This window comes from Gastrolobium bilobum, unplaced genomic scaffold (genome assembly GCF_033153095.1).
Source record: "Gastrolobium bilobum isolate Gb01-03AN ecotype WA unplaced genomic scaffold, APGP_CSIRO_Gbil_v1 utg12922, whole genome shotgun sequence".
Classification (NCBI taxonomy): domain Eukaryota; kingdom Viridiplantae; phylum Streptophyta; class Magnoliopsida; order Fabales; family Fabaceae; genus Gastrolobium; species Gastrolobium bilobum.
In genome coordinates this window covers 147,795-165,129 of record NW_026896411.1, presented here as the reverse complement: position 1 = coordinate 165,129, position 17,335 = coordinate 147,795, and the positions used below count along the sequence as shown (strand labels likewise).

The window sequence follows — 17,335 nt, the reverse complement described above, 5'->3', positions numbered from 1 at the left end:
AGATCTACGCAATGACATCTCATTTGACATATTTTATCTTCCATTAATATAGTTCGAATGTGCAACACTAATTACACTTTTTTACAGATTTGAATTATGTTTGTGAGAGATAAAATATGTCAAATGAGATGTCATTGCGTAGATCTCGGAAAGTTATGTGAAATCAAAAAAAAATCATCTGATTTGGATACCCGAGTCAAAAGTTATGGCTTTCTGAAGTTTTACGGTAATAGGAGTAACCAGATTGTGCCACTTGGCACAATTCTGTGAGTGCCTCAGGGGAGGGGGCGGCACTCAATAGAAAAAAGTAAAAAAAAATAAAAAAAAAGTGAGAGTGACGCGAGGGGATGGTAGCGGCACTCAGTGACGCTGGGTCCCCCTCGCGTCACTAAATGACCCCAATTCGTAAATACCTTCAACCAAATACCAAATTCATAAATTAACATCACAAAAAACCCCCATCGGTCAAAGAGCCCTCATTCATGTATGTATATGCAAATTCTTATATGCAGTAATGTAGTATTGTAATGTTCCTATGTAATGTTATTGAAGACAGTGGGTGATATTATATCACTAAGAGATTTGAACCCATGTATAAGGCAGAGGAGGTAGATGATCAGAATTATCACTGTGCAATTATAAAAATATTAAAAACAGACTTACTTGTAGTCAGTATAAAGAATCAGAACAGATTAATGTATGCAGTAGAGAAATTAAATCCGAGCCCACAGAACGTGTCTCCTTAAGACAATTTGCCCCCTCACTGATGCCAAAGGTTGATGGACACTTGTCTCCCAGGATAGAACGGATTTCGTCTGAAGAATGGTGGCACTACCAATCAACAGCCCAAACGAACACAACAAAATGCCAGAGGAAACTACACCGGAGTATGAAAAGGAACATGCAAAACCGGAAGGAGAAAAATTCCGGCAGAGTGTCAGTGCAGAAAAATTGGATCCATTTTCTGAAGGTGTCAGTGTCTATTTATAGACAACGTAAAGTCATGTTCCAAAAGGCACCTATTCGATGAAGAAACAACACATCTGTTGGACACGAAAAGACACATTCGTTCGACACGAAAAGACACATTCGTTCAACACGAAAAGACACTAATTCAAGGATGAAACAACATGTCCGTTAGGATGAAACAACATGTCCGTTAGGATGAAACAACATGTCCGTTAGGATGAAAAGATACATCTGTTTGTCGACGAAAAGGCACACATTTTCACTACCAAACTTCTTATTCATAACTAATAGATTGTCTATACAATATATATATATATATATATATATATATATATATATATATATATATATAAATTCCAACAATCCCCCACATGGATAAGAAGTCAAATCATCGTGACAAAAAATGCACAAGAGTATAAATGCAAAGTGTAATTTCCTCAACGAGAAACAACTGCATCGAGATAGGTGGAGTTACCTTTGAACCTTCTCTAATGGAAACCTATCGGATATACTCGGTCAATCGGTGGTCTAGGTCGACTTGAACCGTCAACCTTTAGTGTATACCTAGACAATAGGAGTCACACAATTGCTTCTCTAGCATTGTTGGTCCTTTGTTGCGCCCATTTTGGCCGTGGGACACCTGCCTGGTTCTGCGAGTGTTTTAGAGAATCGGCCTTTGTAAAATTCTCATAGAAGCGGCCCTCACTTCACACTCACATAGGTGATTTCTTGTGATGTAACTCACTATACATCATCTGAACACAACAGATTAAGAAATCATTAAAAGCCTAAGTGCTTACCCTCATAAATACACTGTCTTGTCTTAGGAATGAGTGTGAGTTTAAAAACTCCACAGTGTTTGAACAGTCGACCATCACTTAGTTGTCTCTTTGAACCTAGTTTATGGGATCTCCACTCTTCTAGGTAGAGTTACCGCAATGCTCAACAATTGATAGGCCTTAAACCCATTCCTTTCGACAAATTTTCAACTAACTCTCTAGGAATCCCTTTGGTTAACGGATCCGCTATGTTTTCCTTAGACTTAACATAGTCAATTGAAATGATTCCATTGGAGAGTAGTTGTCTTACGGTATCATGTCTACGACGTATGTGTCTGGACTTACCGTTATACATGACGTTCTTGGCCCTTCCAATAGCTGCTTGGCTATCATAATGTATGCATACAGATGGTACCGGTCTTGGCCAATTAGGAACATCCTCAATAAAATTACGAAGCCATTCGGCTTCTTCACCGGCCTTATCTAAAGCAATAAATTATGCTTCCATGGTTGACCTTGCAATGCAGGTTTGCTTGGACGATTTCCAAGACACAGCACCTCCACCAATGGTGAACACATATCCACTTGTGGATCTAGTGTCGTTAGAGCCGGTGATCAAATTTGCATCACAATACCCTTCTATAACCGCGGGGTATTTCTCGTAATGCAAAGCATAATTCTGAGTATACTTCAAGTATCCCAAAACTCTTACCATAGCTTTCCAATGATTCTCATTTGGATTACTGGTAAAGCGACTTAACAGACTTACTGCATAAGCAATATCAGGTCTGGTGCAGTTCATAACATACATAAGGCTTCCCAACACTTGAGCATATAGCTTTTGTGCTGTAGCTTTACCAGTGTTCTTTAATAAACTCAGATTAGAATCTACAGGGTTCCTCACAGGAGTTATTTTCAAACTCTTGAATTTCTCAAGAACCTTAGCTACATAGTGAGCCTGTGATAAGGCCAACCCTGTAGATGCTCTATGGATTTTAATACCTAGGATAACGTCTGCTATCCCCATATCTTTCATATCAAACTTACTTTTAAGTAATTGTTTAGTAGCATTAATCATTTGATTATTACTACCCATGATTAACATGTCGTCTACATAAAGACAGACAATGGCAAAACCTTTTTCAGTATTTCGAACATAGACACATTTGTCACATTCATTAATTCGAAATCCATTTGACAACATATCTTTGTCAAATTTCTCATGCCATTGTTTTGGAGCTTTCTTTAACCCGTAAAGGGATTTTATTAAGCGACAAACTTTCCGTTCTTGTCCTGGAATAACAAAACCTTCAGGTTGTTCTAAATATATCTCTTCTTCCAGGTCGCCATTTAAGAAGGCGATTTTAACACCCATTTGATGTATTTCTAATCAATTTAATGTAGCTACCGCGATCAACATCCTGATGGATGTGATCCTTGTAACAGGTGAATAAGTATCGAAATAGTCGAGACCTTCACGTTGCTTATAGCCTATTACCACAAGCCTTGCTTTATATTTATCAATAGTGCCATTCTCTTTCATTTTTCTTTTGAACACCCACTTATTTCCTAAAGGCTTATTGCCAGTAGGAAGATTTACCAATTCCCAAGTGTGGTTGGACAAGATAGATTCTATCTCACTATTGATAGCTTCTTCCCAGAATGGTCCTTCCGGAGACGTTATAGCTTCCTTATATGTCCGAGGCTCATTTTTCTAATAAATATGTCGTAAAATCAGGTCCAAAAGATGTGGCGGTCCTTTGCCTCTTGCTACGTCTAGGTTCATCTTCTATATCCTCTACAGGATCAGTATCAATTGTAGCATCCTGAGGTATCACAACCTGATCATCATTATTACCACTTGATTCAGGTATCCTCTTATACGGAAATACGTCTTCAAAGAAAGTAACTTCCTTTGACTCAATAACCGTATTAGCATGTATATCTGAGACATCAGATTTATACAGTAGAAATCGATAAGCACTACTATTAAGTGCATAACCGATGAATACACAATCCACGATTTTAGGTCCGATTTTTAACCTTTTAGGTTTAGGAACCACAACCTTAGCCAAACACCCCCACACTATAAAGTATTTCAGAGATGGCTTCTTTCCTTTCCATATGTCGTATGGTATGCTCTTTGTCAAACACCCCCACACTTCAAGATAATTCAAGGTAGGCTCCTTACCTTTCCATATTTCATAGGGGGTGTTCTTAATTTTCTTGTGGGATACTTTACTGATTATATAATTTGTCATTAAATGACTTTTCCCCACAAACCAGACATCAACAAGATCATATCATTTAATGTCTGGGTCTTTTTCTCAGCAATCCCATTGGATTGTGAAGCATAAGGAGCAATCATTTGTTATATGATATCACACTCCAAACTGAACTCCTCGAAGAGTCATTATAATCTTCCCCTCGATCGCTCCTTAATGCCTTTAACTTTCTTACTGAACATTAACATATATCAAATAATAAATCCAATTTAACCATAAGATAATATACAATTATCATGTCATTTACAATATTCAAAGTTATCCATTGACCTTGATCATGCCATCACTAAGATAGCTCTTTTGAGTTCACATAGTATCAAATATTTCACTAGATATAAGAGCCTCATATCCATTATTACCGCACATTGCATTTAATTCAATGCAACACACAATTAATATTTATATTTAATTCACACCAATTTTATATTTATAAATAATAAATGGTCATTAAGAACCATTAATTCCATTTCATGCATTGATTGTCAAAATGAAAAAAATGTAACACTGTACGCAAATTGCAAATGCAATATAGCACGACAATCGAAACAAGCCAACCATTAATTCCATTTCAAATGGAAAGCCGTGGAAATAAACTAGTATTAATTCTAAAAACAAAGTCTTTCAATGCACCAATAAGTACTTCACATTTTCCACACACTGTGATTCCATATAATTGAACAAAAAAGTAACATGTAATACATCATACATGTGCACAAAGGAACTACAGTTTTACCGTTTATATACTGATTAAAAATTAAGTCCCACAGCACCTTTTTTTTCTTCACAAAACTGTTTTAAAATTTAAAAGATACGTCCTATGGGAATAGTCACAAACTTTTTCAATGGACGACCAGAGTTCCAAAATTGAAATGATGCAACTTTTTACGTTTTTTTTTTTTTTCAAATTCAATAGTAATGCATTCAGTGCATTTAATGACAACATGGAGAATTCATTTAACCAAAATCCAAAACAATTGAAAAAATGATTTTCAATACATTTGAATTATTCGATTCTTGCATATATAACAACCAATAAATGCTTATCAACATATAAGCAAATATATAGTGCAGCCCAAATATATTTCAAACATGCAAACCGAGATGCAATTTCAATTGCACAACAAAATCTATTACACTGTTACCAAACACAGCAACTGAAAAACTTTGAAGATCAATATCTCTATGCACAATTACCGAAGTGTTCATATATTGTGTAATAGAGTACAAATATTTATGTATAGAAGTCAGCGATCATGAAAGCTAATATTGATCACCGATTGAAAACAAGTTCTTTTCGGTTTTTTTTTTCCATGCAATGGTTACAACAGTGCATGACTTTTTGAGAAAGCAAATTCACGACAATCGAGAAGACATTGTGAAAAGAAAAACAATGTGTAAATCGGTTCAACACAAATCAAGATACCGATCAAGATCACACGAATCAAGATGCCAATTTTGGTATGTATTTAAGATCAATATGGATGCACAAAATCGAGAAACGATATTATATGAAAAAATCAAATCTGAATGCAATATTGTAACAGTGCGGATTTGTTTTCTGTGACAGTTTTGAAACCCAGACACAGACAAGTCAATAGAAAATTGATACCGATCACAGGGATAACAAACACAGATAAAAAAAAATGGAAACAATCAAAATATCAAAATCAAAAGCCACGGCAACTTTCATAATTAGATGCAAATTAAACGCATCACTTCCAATATTCAAACACAGATGAATATTCAAAGAAAAATCGATACTGATAAAAACTAAAAATACGTATTAATATTTGTAAAATATCAAAATAATTATTCCATCATTTGAATGTTCACAAATCAAACACTCAACACAGATTATAAATTACATTTCTATTACTCAAACAGAAATTTCGATTAATCACACAAATTAATCTTTTAATCACACAGTAAATAGTATAAACAGTATATTAAAGTAAAAAATAGAATATACTGATCACAGGTTCAAAACACCAAATTGTCTTAAGATTGTTATTGAAGACAGTGGGTGATATTATATCACTAAGAGATTTGAACCCATGTATAAGGCAGAGGAGGTAGATGATCAGAATTATCACTGTGCAATTATAAAAATATTAAAAACAGACTTACTTGTAGTCAGTATAAAGAATCAGAACAGATTAATGTATGCAGTAGAGGAATTAAATCCGAGCCCACAGAACGTGTCTCCTTAAGACAATTTGCCCCCTCACTGATGCCAAAGGTTGATGGACACTTGTCTCCCAGGATAGAACGGATTTCATCTGAAGAATGGTGGCACTACCAATCAACAGCCCAAACGAACACAACAAAATGCCAGAGGAAACTACACCGGAGTATGAAAAGGAACATGCAAAACCGGAAGGAGAAAAATTCCGGCAGAGTTTCAGTGCAGAAAAATTGGATCCATTTTCTGAAGGTGTCAGTGTCTATTTATAGACAACGTAAAGTCACGTTCCGAAAGGCACCTATTCGACGACGAAACAACACATCCGTTGGACACGAAAAGACACATTCGTTCGACACGAAAAGACACATTCGTTCAACACGAAAAGACACTAATTCAAGGATGAAACAACATGTCCGTTAGGATGAAACAACATGTCCGTTAGGATGAAACAACACATCCTTTAAGATGAAAAGATACATCTGTTTGTCGACGAAAAGACACACCTTTTCACTACCAAACTTCTTATTCATAACCAATAGATTGTCTATACAATTTATATATATATATAAATTCCAACATGTAACACTAGTATAAGACTGAAAACACTCAGAAAAATATAATAAAAAATGTTGAGATATATAAGGACTTGGGCACTCCCACCCTTTGAGCTAGCTTTTGGGGTGGTGTATCCCAAGGTTCTTTAACATGGTATCAGAGCCTGAGGTTCGATCCTCACCGCCCCCCATTTTAAAGTGGAAGCACAAAAGGTATACCAAAGATTGGGCCTGTTGCATAATTCACGCTTCAAGCCAAGAGGGCTCTTGCGTGAAGGGGCGTGTTGAGATATATAAGGACTTGGGCACTCTCACCCTTTGAGCTAACTTTTGGGGTGGTGTATCCCAAGGTTCTTTAACAAAAAAATCAATTAATGGTATTGGAATTGGATTTTGTTAACTCAAGGCACATATATAGTGCTAGGCTTTTCAACATTTGCAAGTCCAAAATTAATCATGCCACACTCTGCCAAATAAAGTCATGTCTTTGCTAGTTACTTGAATTTTCTTTTGTTTTAAATTTTTTTCGGTGATATACAATATATTGCAAGTAGCATATTTTAACAAGCAAGTATATATATAACCTACAAGGCCACAATCACTGAGTTTTCTTAATCATATATGATACTCAATTTACAAAGTAGAGGTAAAAAAATAAATGAATCTCTCAACATTCCATTTATAAATATATATTACATCATTCATGAATAAAAAACCAATGAACAAAAGAATTCAAGACCCCCAAACCAATAATCTAGGATAGTTTAACTAATTTTGCAATACCATAACCTCTACACTAAAGGGAGAGTGAGAGAGAAATAATTTACACACAGCCTGACCCTACTAAGAATCTATGATAGTTTATCTTCATTTTGAAGGGTTGGTGATTGAGGACTTTTTGAAGAAGGAGAGGGTTCTCCTTCAGGAGGAAAATCAGAGAGCAAAGCAAGCATCCGGCGAATACTTACCGATCGTGCAGGCTTGAAGCTGTTGGATCTCTTGATGTTCTTGGAGAAGATGTTTGATGAATTGGTAAGGATAAGGTACACCAAAGCTTGGACTATGATGAACATGATCACCTTCAACAACATGTCACCTAAGCTACTCTCCATCTTTTCAAGTTTTGTATGATACAAATATAAACACCCTTTAATGATTTGCTTCAATCTCGTGTGTTTGCAAGCTAGAAAGAAGAGAACAATGGGATGATGAATGAATTTGAAGAAAAAAGTGGCATGCATACTTTTATAGTTGTTTGTGCGTGAAGGATATGTTGGACCAGCCTTTGGAAAAGCAAAGAAAGAATAAGCATTTTGACCAGTTATTTCACATATGGAAAATGTTGGAATTGAAGTGGAATTTTCGTTGTTATCCAGAAAGGTAATAAAGAATACGTGTTAAGAATGTAGTGGCCATTTCAAGTGAGAAACCAATGAATGAGGATAATTGCTTGTTGACCCATTAGGAGAAGTTTGCTAGAAGTTTCCTAACATAATTTGGATTTGGTCAGTTTGTGGCCTTCAATGAGGGGTGCTGACTCATCGGCTTCGTCTTCGTCTTCTTTAGCCTAATTGATTACGTAATTATCGATTATTTAATTCTTGTTGTTTATCTTTTTCTTTTTTTAGCTATGAGGATTAAGGAGATGAAATTTCTTATTATTTTGCTTAATTAGCCATCCGATGACAACAGTTTTTGACTCGTGCCCTTGTGTGACCCTAAAATATTAGATTATTCTTTCGCTAAAATTTATGTATTTGTCATTTATACTTTCTTTTTATGAGAAATATAGATCCATCACGCGCAAATGTTTGCTTTGAATTATTGATTGAAAAGAAATAACTTGACTTGCACCACACGAGTGCCATCTGCTTGCGTTCTGAGTTCAAACAATGACAATAAAACCTATACGTGTCCCACAATGATAAAGTTGGCAGCCCTTTGGAGAGACTCTAGATAAACCATTTTTGGGTGACTGCAAACTTTTCTTTGGAATTATTATACATGTGGGACATCATGGCCTAAAGGTAGTGTAGGAATTATGATTCATGGAAAGGATAATCTGAGAATTTTGCCTTCCAGACCTAAATAAACACCTGAGGACCAAGGCCAATGAAATAAAAAAAAAAATCAAAGGGGTGTTGTTTCATTTTTCTTTTTAGCTGATATAGTAAAGGACAAAGGAAAAACTCCGATACATAAAACTTTACTATTTGCGAAAATATGGGTGACGGTTGATTGTACCCATTTTCACCCTTGTAATTTTATAAAAAAAGACCATTTTTTGAACTCGAAGTAACAACTTTATCCATATTCTTTTGGGATCATTTGGTGGATAGGATAGGATAAGAATAAATAGGATAAGAGAGTTGGATAAGGGTAGAATATGATATAAGGCTAATAAGCCTATATCATGTCTTCTGTTTGATGGACACCTGATTAGCAATATGATAAGATTATGTTATCATATCATGTGTTTGAGGCGAACTAGATATCATCACGATATAATACAAATAAACTAAATTACCCTTTTTAACATAATGTCATATAATTTATCAAAAACTAATTTTTAAATTTATTAAATTTATTTATACAACACAATTCTAACAATTATAATTTTAAACAAAATATTTTTAAATAACTTTTTCACATACTTTTTCTCTCTCTTCAAGCGAGTATTTTCCTTTCTTCTTCCTTGAGTTCTATTCCTTTCTTAAGTTTCTTTCTTTTGTTTCTTTTTTAAGTTCCATTGGCCAAATTTAATCGCAAAAGGTTGTTGAGGATTCGGTCTCCGCCGACCACCGCTTGAAGACTCTTCCTCTTTTGTGTTTTTTTTCTCCCAAATCTAAGCCGCCATAAATTTGGGTTTTTTTTTCACCTGAATCACTTCAATGGTGAAAACTTTTGTTTCCACTAATCTTATGCGTTTACACGTCGATTCCAACCAGTTTGAGAGAAAAAATGATCTCAAGTAAGATTCAGATCTTGTTGAGTAGTGTGAGGGTATATTGAGTATTCAATATTGGTATCATATCTTGTTGAATCCTAACTCAGCTCCCCCCATAAGATAAGAAATCATGTATTGAATAGGATACAAAAATAAGACAATAGGATAAGCTAATTATATCCTATTGACCCACCAAACAAGATATAAAAGCAAGATATGATAAATTATCCTATCCTATCTTCTTTGTCAGGTGCTCCAAACAGGCCCTTAAGGTTCGCCCTGTTCTTTATAGCAGATAGTAAAAAAAGATAAAAACTTCTTATTTGCTCTAGTTATGGTTTACCCAAAAAAACATCATCCACCTGCTCTTTGAAACATCAAAGTCAGAGGGAAGCTGAGGTTCAGTTCAGTAGTGATCATATAATCAGCCAGCTGCATTCAGTCCTCAAGCATAGATCAAACTACACCAAAATGTAAAAAAAAAATTAAAATTACAATTTAAATAATAAATTGCAGAATTAATATCTTTTTTAAATATTTTATGCAACCAATTGCACATCAATTTGAGTACAACTCATGATAATTTGCCACAATGCACAAAATTGCGCCCAAATTATGCAAACAACCACCCTTAGTACATGTGCCAAGCTATGGTAGATTGTACTCAAATTGATGCCCAACTAGTGAGTTATGCCCAAATTGATCCAACTAGTTGGGCATCAAAATGAACACAATTGACCAAAGCTTGCCACGTGGTAGTTGCGTCCAAATTTAGGCTCAATGATTGCATTAATTGCATAAAATATTTGAAAATCATATTAATTTTGGAATCTATTATTTAAATTACAATTTTTAAATTTTTTAGCCACACCAAAAAAGTATGCAGTTTAATGCTCTTCCATGGTACACAACTACACTAGGATGATTCAATTCCTTGACAACCTTATACGGTAATTACTGCCATGATTCAATTACTGACTGTAAAGCATAAAAATTGTGATAAAAAAATGATTTAGTGGAAATGATCCAATTCAACAATTCAGATACTATACAAACGAAAGCTGAATTTTACAAAGATTTTATTGCCTAAAATGGAGGAGAATCTGGGTTCAGAATCCAGTTCCAAGAACCTACACAGAGAGAGTGGAGGATGCACATTACTCGTACACTCCATCGATTTATTGTATTTCTGGCTATAACACTACAACTAGCTAGTTGGAGTTCCCCAAAAAAGGAGGGAAAAGAGAAGGAGAAACTTAATCGTCCGTGCAGATTTACACTTGAAAGACGATCTATGGTGATACAACCTCAACATTCTTTTAATACACTATATACCTGCAATCAAATATAAGAACAGACAATATTAGTTCACAAGCAGTAATAGGGTTTGTTCAAAATAGAAGATGGATGGCTAATAAAAGTGACAGAAGAGTAGGTTTATTATCCCACGAGGCATTAGTGCTGACTATCCTGCAGGAAATAGAAAATAGTTAAAGTTGCTAAACCAATAAGTATTTGTCATATAAGAATGACACAGACTAGGGTATAAACATTACTACTCAAAAGAATTGATTATTATCTCCTCCCCTTCACCAACCCCTCAAAAAAAGGAGCTTCAATGTTTGCACTAACAACAAATTTATAATAACATTTTAGGCCAAAATACAACATCACCCAAGAGTTCAGTTGTGGTAATCCTGAATTATGCAATAACTACTCGGTAATCTTAATGTTTTAGCTTGAATAAAATGCACATGATCAACTACACGATGATGATAACAATGAGTTATAGCACGTATAAATATTTAAGCTCTGATTTACCATTACAAATATCCACAAAAGACCAATCTCAATCTTCTATATTCTTCCCAATCAGCTCATCGATTACTCGAACTGTCACACCCATATTGGGGGTGGCACCATTTTGTCCATTATCAACACTCGAACTTGAGACCTCAAATTAGAGGAACAAATTGCTTATCACTTGAACCAATAGTTGTTGGTTATATTTACCTGTTTTCCACATGTTTGTTTCCGCTGAAAACCTATCTTGACCCCCTCCGCCCTTCCCCTCCCCAAAGGTACCAGCACAGCACTCTAAATTTGGCTTAGTGCACGGAGCACTAGAAAGGGAACTAGCCACAACCTAAAGGAGTTGTCATGTTAGAGAAAATGGAAGCAAGAAATCCAAAGATTACTCTCCAGGTTCCTTCCATGAACAGGTTCAAAGAGATGCCTCAAATGCATTTCTCTATATTTTATACAAACTAACATTAAAAGTAGAAAAAATCGGCACAAGTATTGGTGTTGTTGCCATGTGATCTACCGTCACAAGTTCGATTCATGTAATCAACCTCTTGAAAAATGCAAGATAAAACTGCCTTCTATAGACCCACATAATGAGTGTGATGGAACCTCAATTTGTTATAACACCAGATGTAAAACAAATCATCATATTTGTATTAATATCAACACAATCCAGCAATTACAGTATCAATAACCAGAGAATGCAAACAGATAACAGTAACAGTGACACGATAACAATGGCTATAAAGCCTTCAAACAGATTAAAAGGCAAAACAGATAACCAAAAGACCTCACTTACTCTCCAAGACCAACATACCTAGGCTCCAAAGAGATCCTTACAATTTCCCCTACTAAACCAATACTGAATTCATGTCCACCTCACTCCTCACATTCCCCTCCTTTTATCCTAATTATCAGAATATTCTAGAATCATTCCTTAACTAACTGATTCTTTTATTTTCAGGCCCATCAGAGTGATTTGATCTGTTTATGAATCCTGACTTGCATTAAATAAAAAAAACTGAATTGTAGAGTTTGTGAAAATTGTGACTACATTGATACATAGCTTGAGCTATGTATGGTGGAAAGACAGACAGCTAACAACCAACTGCAACATAACAGAAATACAGAAACCTAGCCAAAACATAACTAATTAAGCAAATAGCAGTTAATGAATTAATAGCTGAAAATCAATATTCAAGATCCCTCCAACTTCATACCTCAATTACCGTGATGAATTTTCAGACACGACAACATCAGCATCCTGATTCACCAGCAACATCACCAGGTTCATTCAATTGGACACGATTCTCATTATTCGAGTCGAGGAGGGCGAGTCTAGAAGCAATGTGATTGAGAGTGGTTCTCAAACCGTAGAAATCATCCTCAGTCAACTCCGACAGCCTCACCACCAGCTGCCTCGTCCGCGAAGACTGCGACAAAGCATCATCATCATCACCATCACCATCACCATCACCATCATCATCTAAATCTTCCCTCATCGGAAACCGGCAGAGGGGACAGGAGGAACCGTGAAGCTGCTCCAGCCAGGGCGTGATGCAATCGGAGTGATACAAATGCTTGCAAGGTAGTTGCTTGGCGTCGTTGTCCACGCAGATTTGGTCCTTGCATACGGCGCACAAAACGACGCCGTTTGGGTCCAGCTCAGAGAGCAAGGTTTTGGTCACTGCAATTACGGGCACGGTGAGAGTCTTGGAGGTTGCGGATCGAGGTTGTGGGGAGAGTAGAGCGAGGGCGTCTTGGAAAACGACGTCGAAGAGGGCGGAAGGGAGTGGTGGTGATTCGGCGTCGTTTTGGGACAAGGGAGAGTCCATGAGCTCAAGGAAGTGGGTGTGGCAATGAGGGCACAAAAGAGAAGGAGAGGGAGACCAAGTGAGAGCCACGCTCATGTCGCATTCGTGACACCAGTAAGTTTTTAATTCTGGCTCCGCCGCCGTCGCCGTCGCCATGGTGGTGGTGATGGCGGTGGCGGAGGATGGATGGATGGATCTCTCTCTCTCTGTCTTTGTGAGTTATGTACTAAGCGAAGTGAGATGTTGCGTGAGAAATGGAGATCAAGAGAGAGATAAAATGGGGCCCGCACCCAACCTCTTCGATTTAATGGTTTGTTTGTCTGTAGCTTTTTTTATTTTTGTTTTGTTTCTTTTGGTAGCTTCCGCAACATTTGTGACTTTCTTTTATGGTTTTTCAAAATAAATTATGTTCTCTAGCTTTAAATGTAATTGTATTTAATTTAGGAAATTGTTTTTCTTATGTAACATAAAGTAAAACTTCTCTCCTACACTAACATATAAAGAGATGGGACTCACTTATATTTTCTCTCTCTCCTATATTCTCTTTCCTCTCTCCTCTATGTGTCTATAGCAAGGTAGTCAAAATCGGGATTTTACCTAAAATCGGAAAGAGAATAAAAAATCGTAAATCGTAAATCGTAAAATCGTAATACAAATCGTAGATTTTACCTGCACTCTAAAATTAAATTTTTATATACCTATGCTTATGTATAAAAAAAATTAAGAAAAATAGACTATCTGTCGTCATCCTTATACATTTGCATACAATTGTCACACTCTAAGAGTCTAAGCTAATAAATCATTCAAGTTATTATCATCGAAGACATTCTGTTCCACGTGATCTTCAACTACATCATTCAAAATTGTCTTCATCTAAACTTTCATCATGAGATAAAATTCCTTCATTTTCCACCATCCATTCATCTTCGGATGAAACATCAGCAATGTTATATTCAACAATTTTCCTAACTTGCTTAAATCATTCCAATAGTTAAAATCGGGATTTAAATCTTAAAATTGGGACTTAAGTAAATGTCTAAATCGGGATTTTATATTGGAAATAATTTTAAGTGAAATCTAAATCGTTTTAGCAAAAATAAATCGTTAAAATCGAGATTTTAATATTTAAATTCAGATTTTAACTACCATGGTCTATAGGAGATAAGTCTTATCCTATGTCACATAAGAAAACAATTTCCCTTAAATTTAATAAGTTAAAAGCCAATTCTAATAAACATTATTTAAAGGGGAAAAAGAAGAAGAAAATAGCATATATTCTACAGAAAAATATGTCTGCAGTTAATGCAGATAACTTATCTGCATTTACTTTCAAAACGACGTCGTTAATTGTTATTGTTATTATTATTTTTTTTCTTATTGTTTTTTTTTAAACATAAATTAATGACACATTTAAGTAAATGTGGCAAAGGGGGCAGCCCGCCCAGTTCCTCCATTAACCCTCCAAAAAAATGAGTCAGCCCGCCGAGTCCGTTTTGTCAGCCCTACCTTTAAGAGTGGTGGATCTACACATTTGTTCCTTTCATAAGATGTATGCCTTATCCTAATATCATAATTTTTAACAAGCCAATCCTGCAATTTAGCCACCAAATGTGGTTGTCTGGTATCATCACCATAAATGGTAAGCATGGAGATAATTACTTGCAAATGTCCTTCAAGAGTACACAAGCCCAATAATCAAGCCAACTCGATTCATTTGAGTACACCCCACAACTCAAACTCCAAAAGGCTACAATCACCAAGGTAACTCTTAAAACCTCCAAGCTAAGCTCCTCTCTCTGAGCAAATGAGAGCTTTGCAACCAGTAGCCCTTCAGTGAAGTTTCATAGAACCAACAATATTGACTTTGCACTAGCTAGGCTCGAGAGTTTTCAAAGCTTATACAAGAACTAAGGGGCATTTGGTACGTAGGTAAATTTTAGATTCTCGAGAAACTGACATTGGAAATCTTATTTACCCACGTTTGGTACAAGGAAGTGTGAGAATTTTCTTAGGAAAATTACATTTTTGGGATATTAAAATGTTCAACAAAATCCCAATCAATAATACCACCCTACAGGTGGTAATTTGAAAATTCCACACGGTGGGAAAATATTCTCAAGTTTTTTAAACAAAAATACCCTCAGCCCGTCATTCATGTCGTCATCGATTATTTTGATGAGAGAAGCTAATGGAAGCTCAGGGTAGCAACCAACCCTTGGCCAAGCTTCAGGCCTCGCTACCGACCAGCAAGGCTTCATCAAGGTTGCACAAGTCGGCAATGGCAATATCGTCTTCGGCTCCGCCATAAGCGGTGCCTCTACCAACGTCAAGCTCGTGAAAACCTTCACCACCGAACCTTACAACATCTCCATTCTCCAAGTCACCAAACCCATCTTTTTCCCTGGCATTGATAGCTCACTGTCTCCATCAGCACCATCTGGTTCACAGTCCCCATCAACAACCACACCCACACAACCACATCTGGAATTTTAATTTAAATTCAACAAATTTTGAATGAAATGATGGGTAGGGTTACTTGAGCAATATTTCTTATGTAAGATTATCCCACATTCCCAGCAATATTTGATAATCAATCAAACATAGAATCGGGAAACTTAAACCAACATTCCTGATAATATTTTGGCTTACTGAACAACTTTTTGGTAACATTCCCGGGAAATTTACTTTTCCACCATATTCATGATTCCCAGGACAAATAAAACTTCTCCTCTACCAAACGTCCCCTAAAAGAGGGCAAAATTTCTACCTTTATAGCATTTATGAAAGCAGAAATCACATATTTTGGCTTCGGGTGTCTAGTGAAGTTAGGATCTATGTTGCACTGACACCGACACAAGACACGACACGTTAGGTTACGTTTTGATACAAAAGTAATTTTTGTAATATATATAATATAGTTTATATTTAATACATATTGCAGTCCATATAAATTTTGAAACTTTCACATGAAAAGGGTCAACAATCTTGGAAATACAATTGAAAACAAAACAACTTTGGAGTAAATAATACCTCCATTCTTTAAATTAACAAAAATACCAATTTCATTCTAAACAAATTGAAGATATTTATACAAATTTAATAAAAATATTCAATAATTTATTCAATTAATTTTAACGAGGTGGATGTGTGTGTGATGCATGCTAACGATAATTCAATAAATCGAAAATAGAAAGATAAGGGCAAAATGTCAAACAGGAAATGGAGGGTTGAATCTCTTTGCTTTCGTTTCTTCAATGTTGGAACCAACCCAGGTAGTGCTTGTGCTTGAGATTTTTCATTTGAATTTTCTAACAAATTGATCGATTAACAGAGAAAAAGAAAGATGAGAAAAATGTTCGCATGAAAATTGTAGGATGAAGCGATGGGGAGAGATTCAATCTTCTTTCTCTTCTTGATTGAGTTCTACGATGAGTCATAGTACCTTCTCAAAAGCTGATGCACGGACACGGACACGGGACACGAGACACGACACGTTAATTCTAAAAAATGTCATATTTGGACACGTTGAGACACGTTTTGATATTAAATAAATTTTTTAATATATATAATATAATTTATATTTAATACATATAAGAGTTCATAATAAGGCATATAACCAATCAAATATTTAAATTTCATAACATAAATATTAAATAAAGAATTGTTTTTGTATTTTTTTTTAAAGTTAAAGTCAAAACAAAATAAAAATAACTCAAACATATTCTTTAAATTTAATTTTAAAAATAAAAAGTTATAATTTTTATTTTTATTTTACGAAACAAACCCTATTAAATGAATTTTTTTCTAAAAATCAAAAAATTATTTTTAAAAATAATATTCAAACTGGGCCTAAAAGTTCGATATGAAGTGTTTACAGGAGATTCAAATCGGATTAATTAAATGATTAATTTTTTTTAATAATAAAGTGTGAATTTTTTATTCCAAAGCAGCTGCTGCTTTATCTCAATCATCATCTTTCATTTCCCTTCAGTCTTT

General features: G+C 35.4%; 2 protein-coding genes across 2 annotated transcripts; both read right to left on the bottom strand.

Annotated features, from left to right (window-relative positions):
• Positions 1-7,414: 7,414 nt before the first annotated feature.
• On the bottom strand, positions 7,415-8,035 carry LOC133299576 (uncharacterized). The gene has a single exon (XM_061499043.1). The coding sequence runs from the start codon at positions 8,011-8,013 to the stop codon at positions 7,624-7,626; it is 390 nt and encodes a 129-aa protein (XP_061355027.1). The 5' UTR covers positions 8,014-8,035; the 3' UTR covers positions 7,415-7,623.
• A 2,671-nt stretch (positions 8,036-10,706) lies between these two features.
• LOC133299573 (uncharacterized) lies at positions 10,707-13,588 on the bottom strand. The gene is made up of 2 exons (XM_061499040.1): positions 12,746-13,588; positions 10,707-11,054 (listed from the first exon to the last, which is right to left on the bottom strand). The coding sequence occupies exon 1, from the start codon at positions 13,493-13,495 to the stop codon at positions 12,782-12,784; it is 714 nt and encodes a 237-aa protein (XP_061355024.1). The 5' UTR covers positions 13,496-13,588; the 3' UTR covers positions 10,707-11,054; positions 12,746-12,781.
• Positions 13,589-17,335: the final 3,747 nt, after the last annotated feature.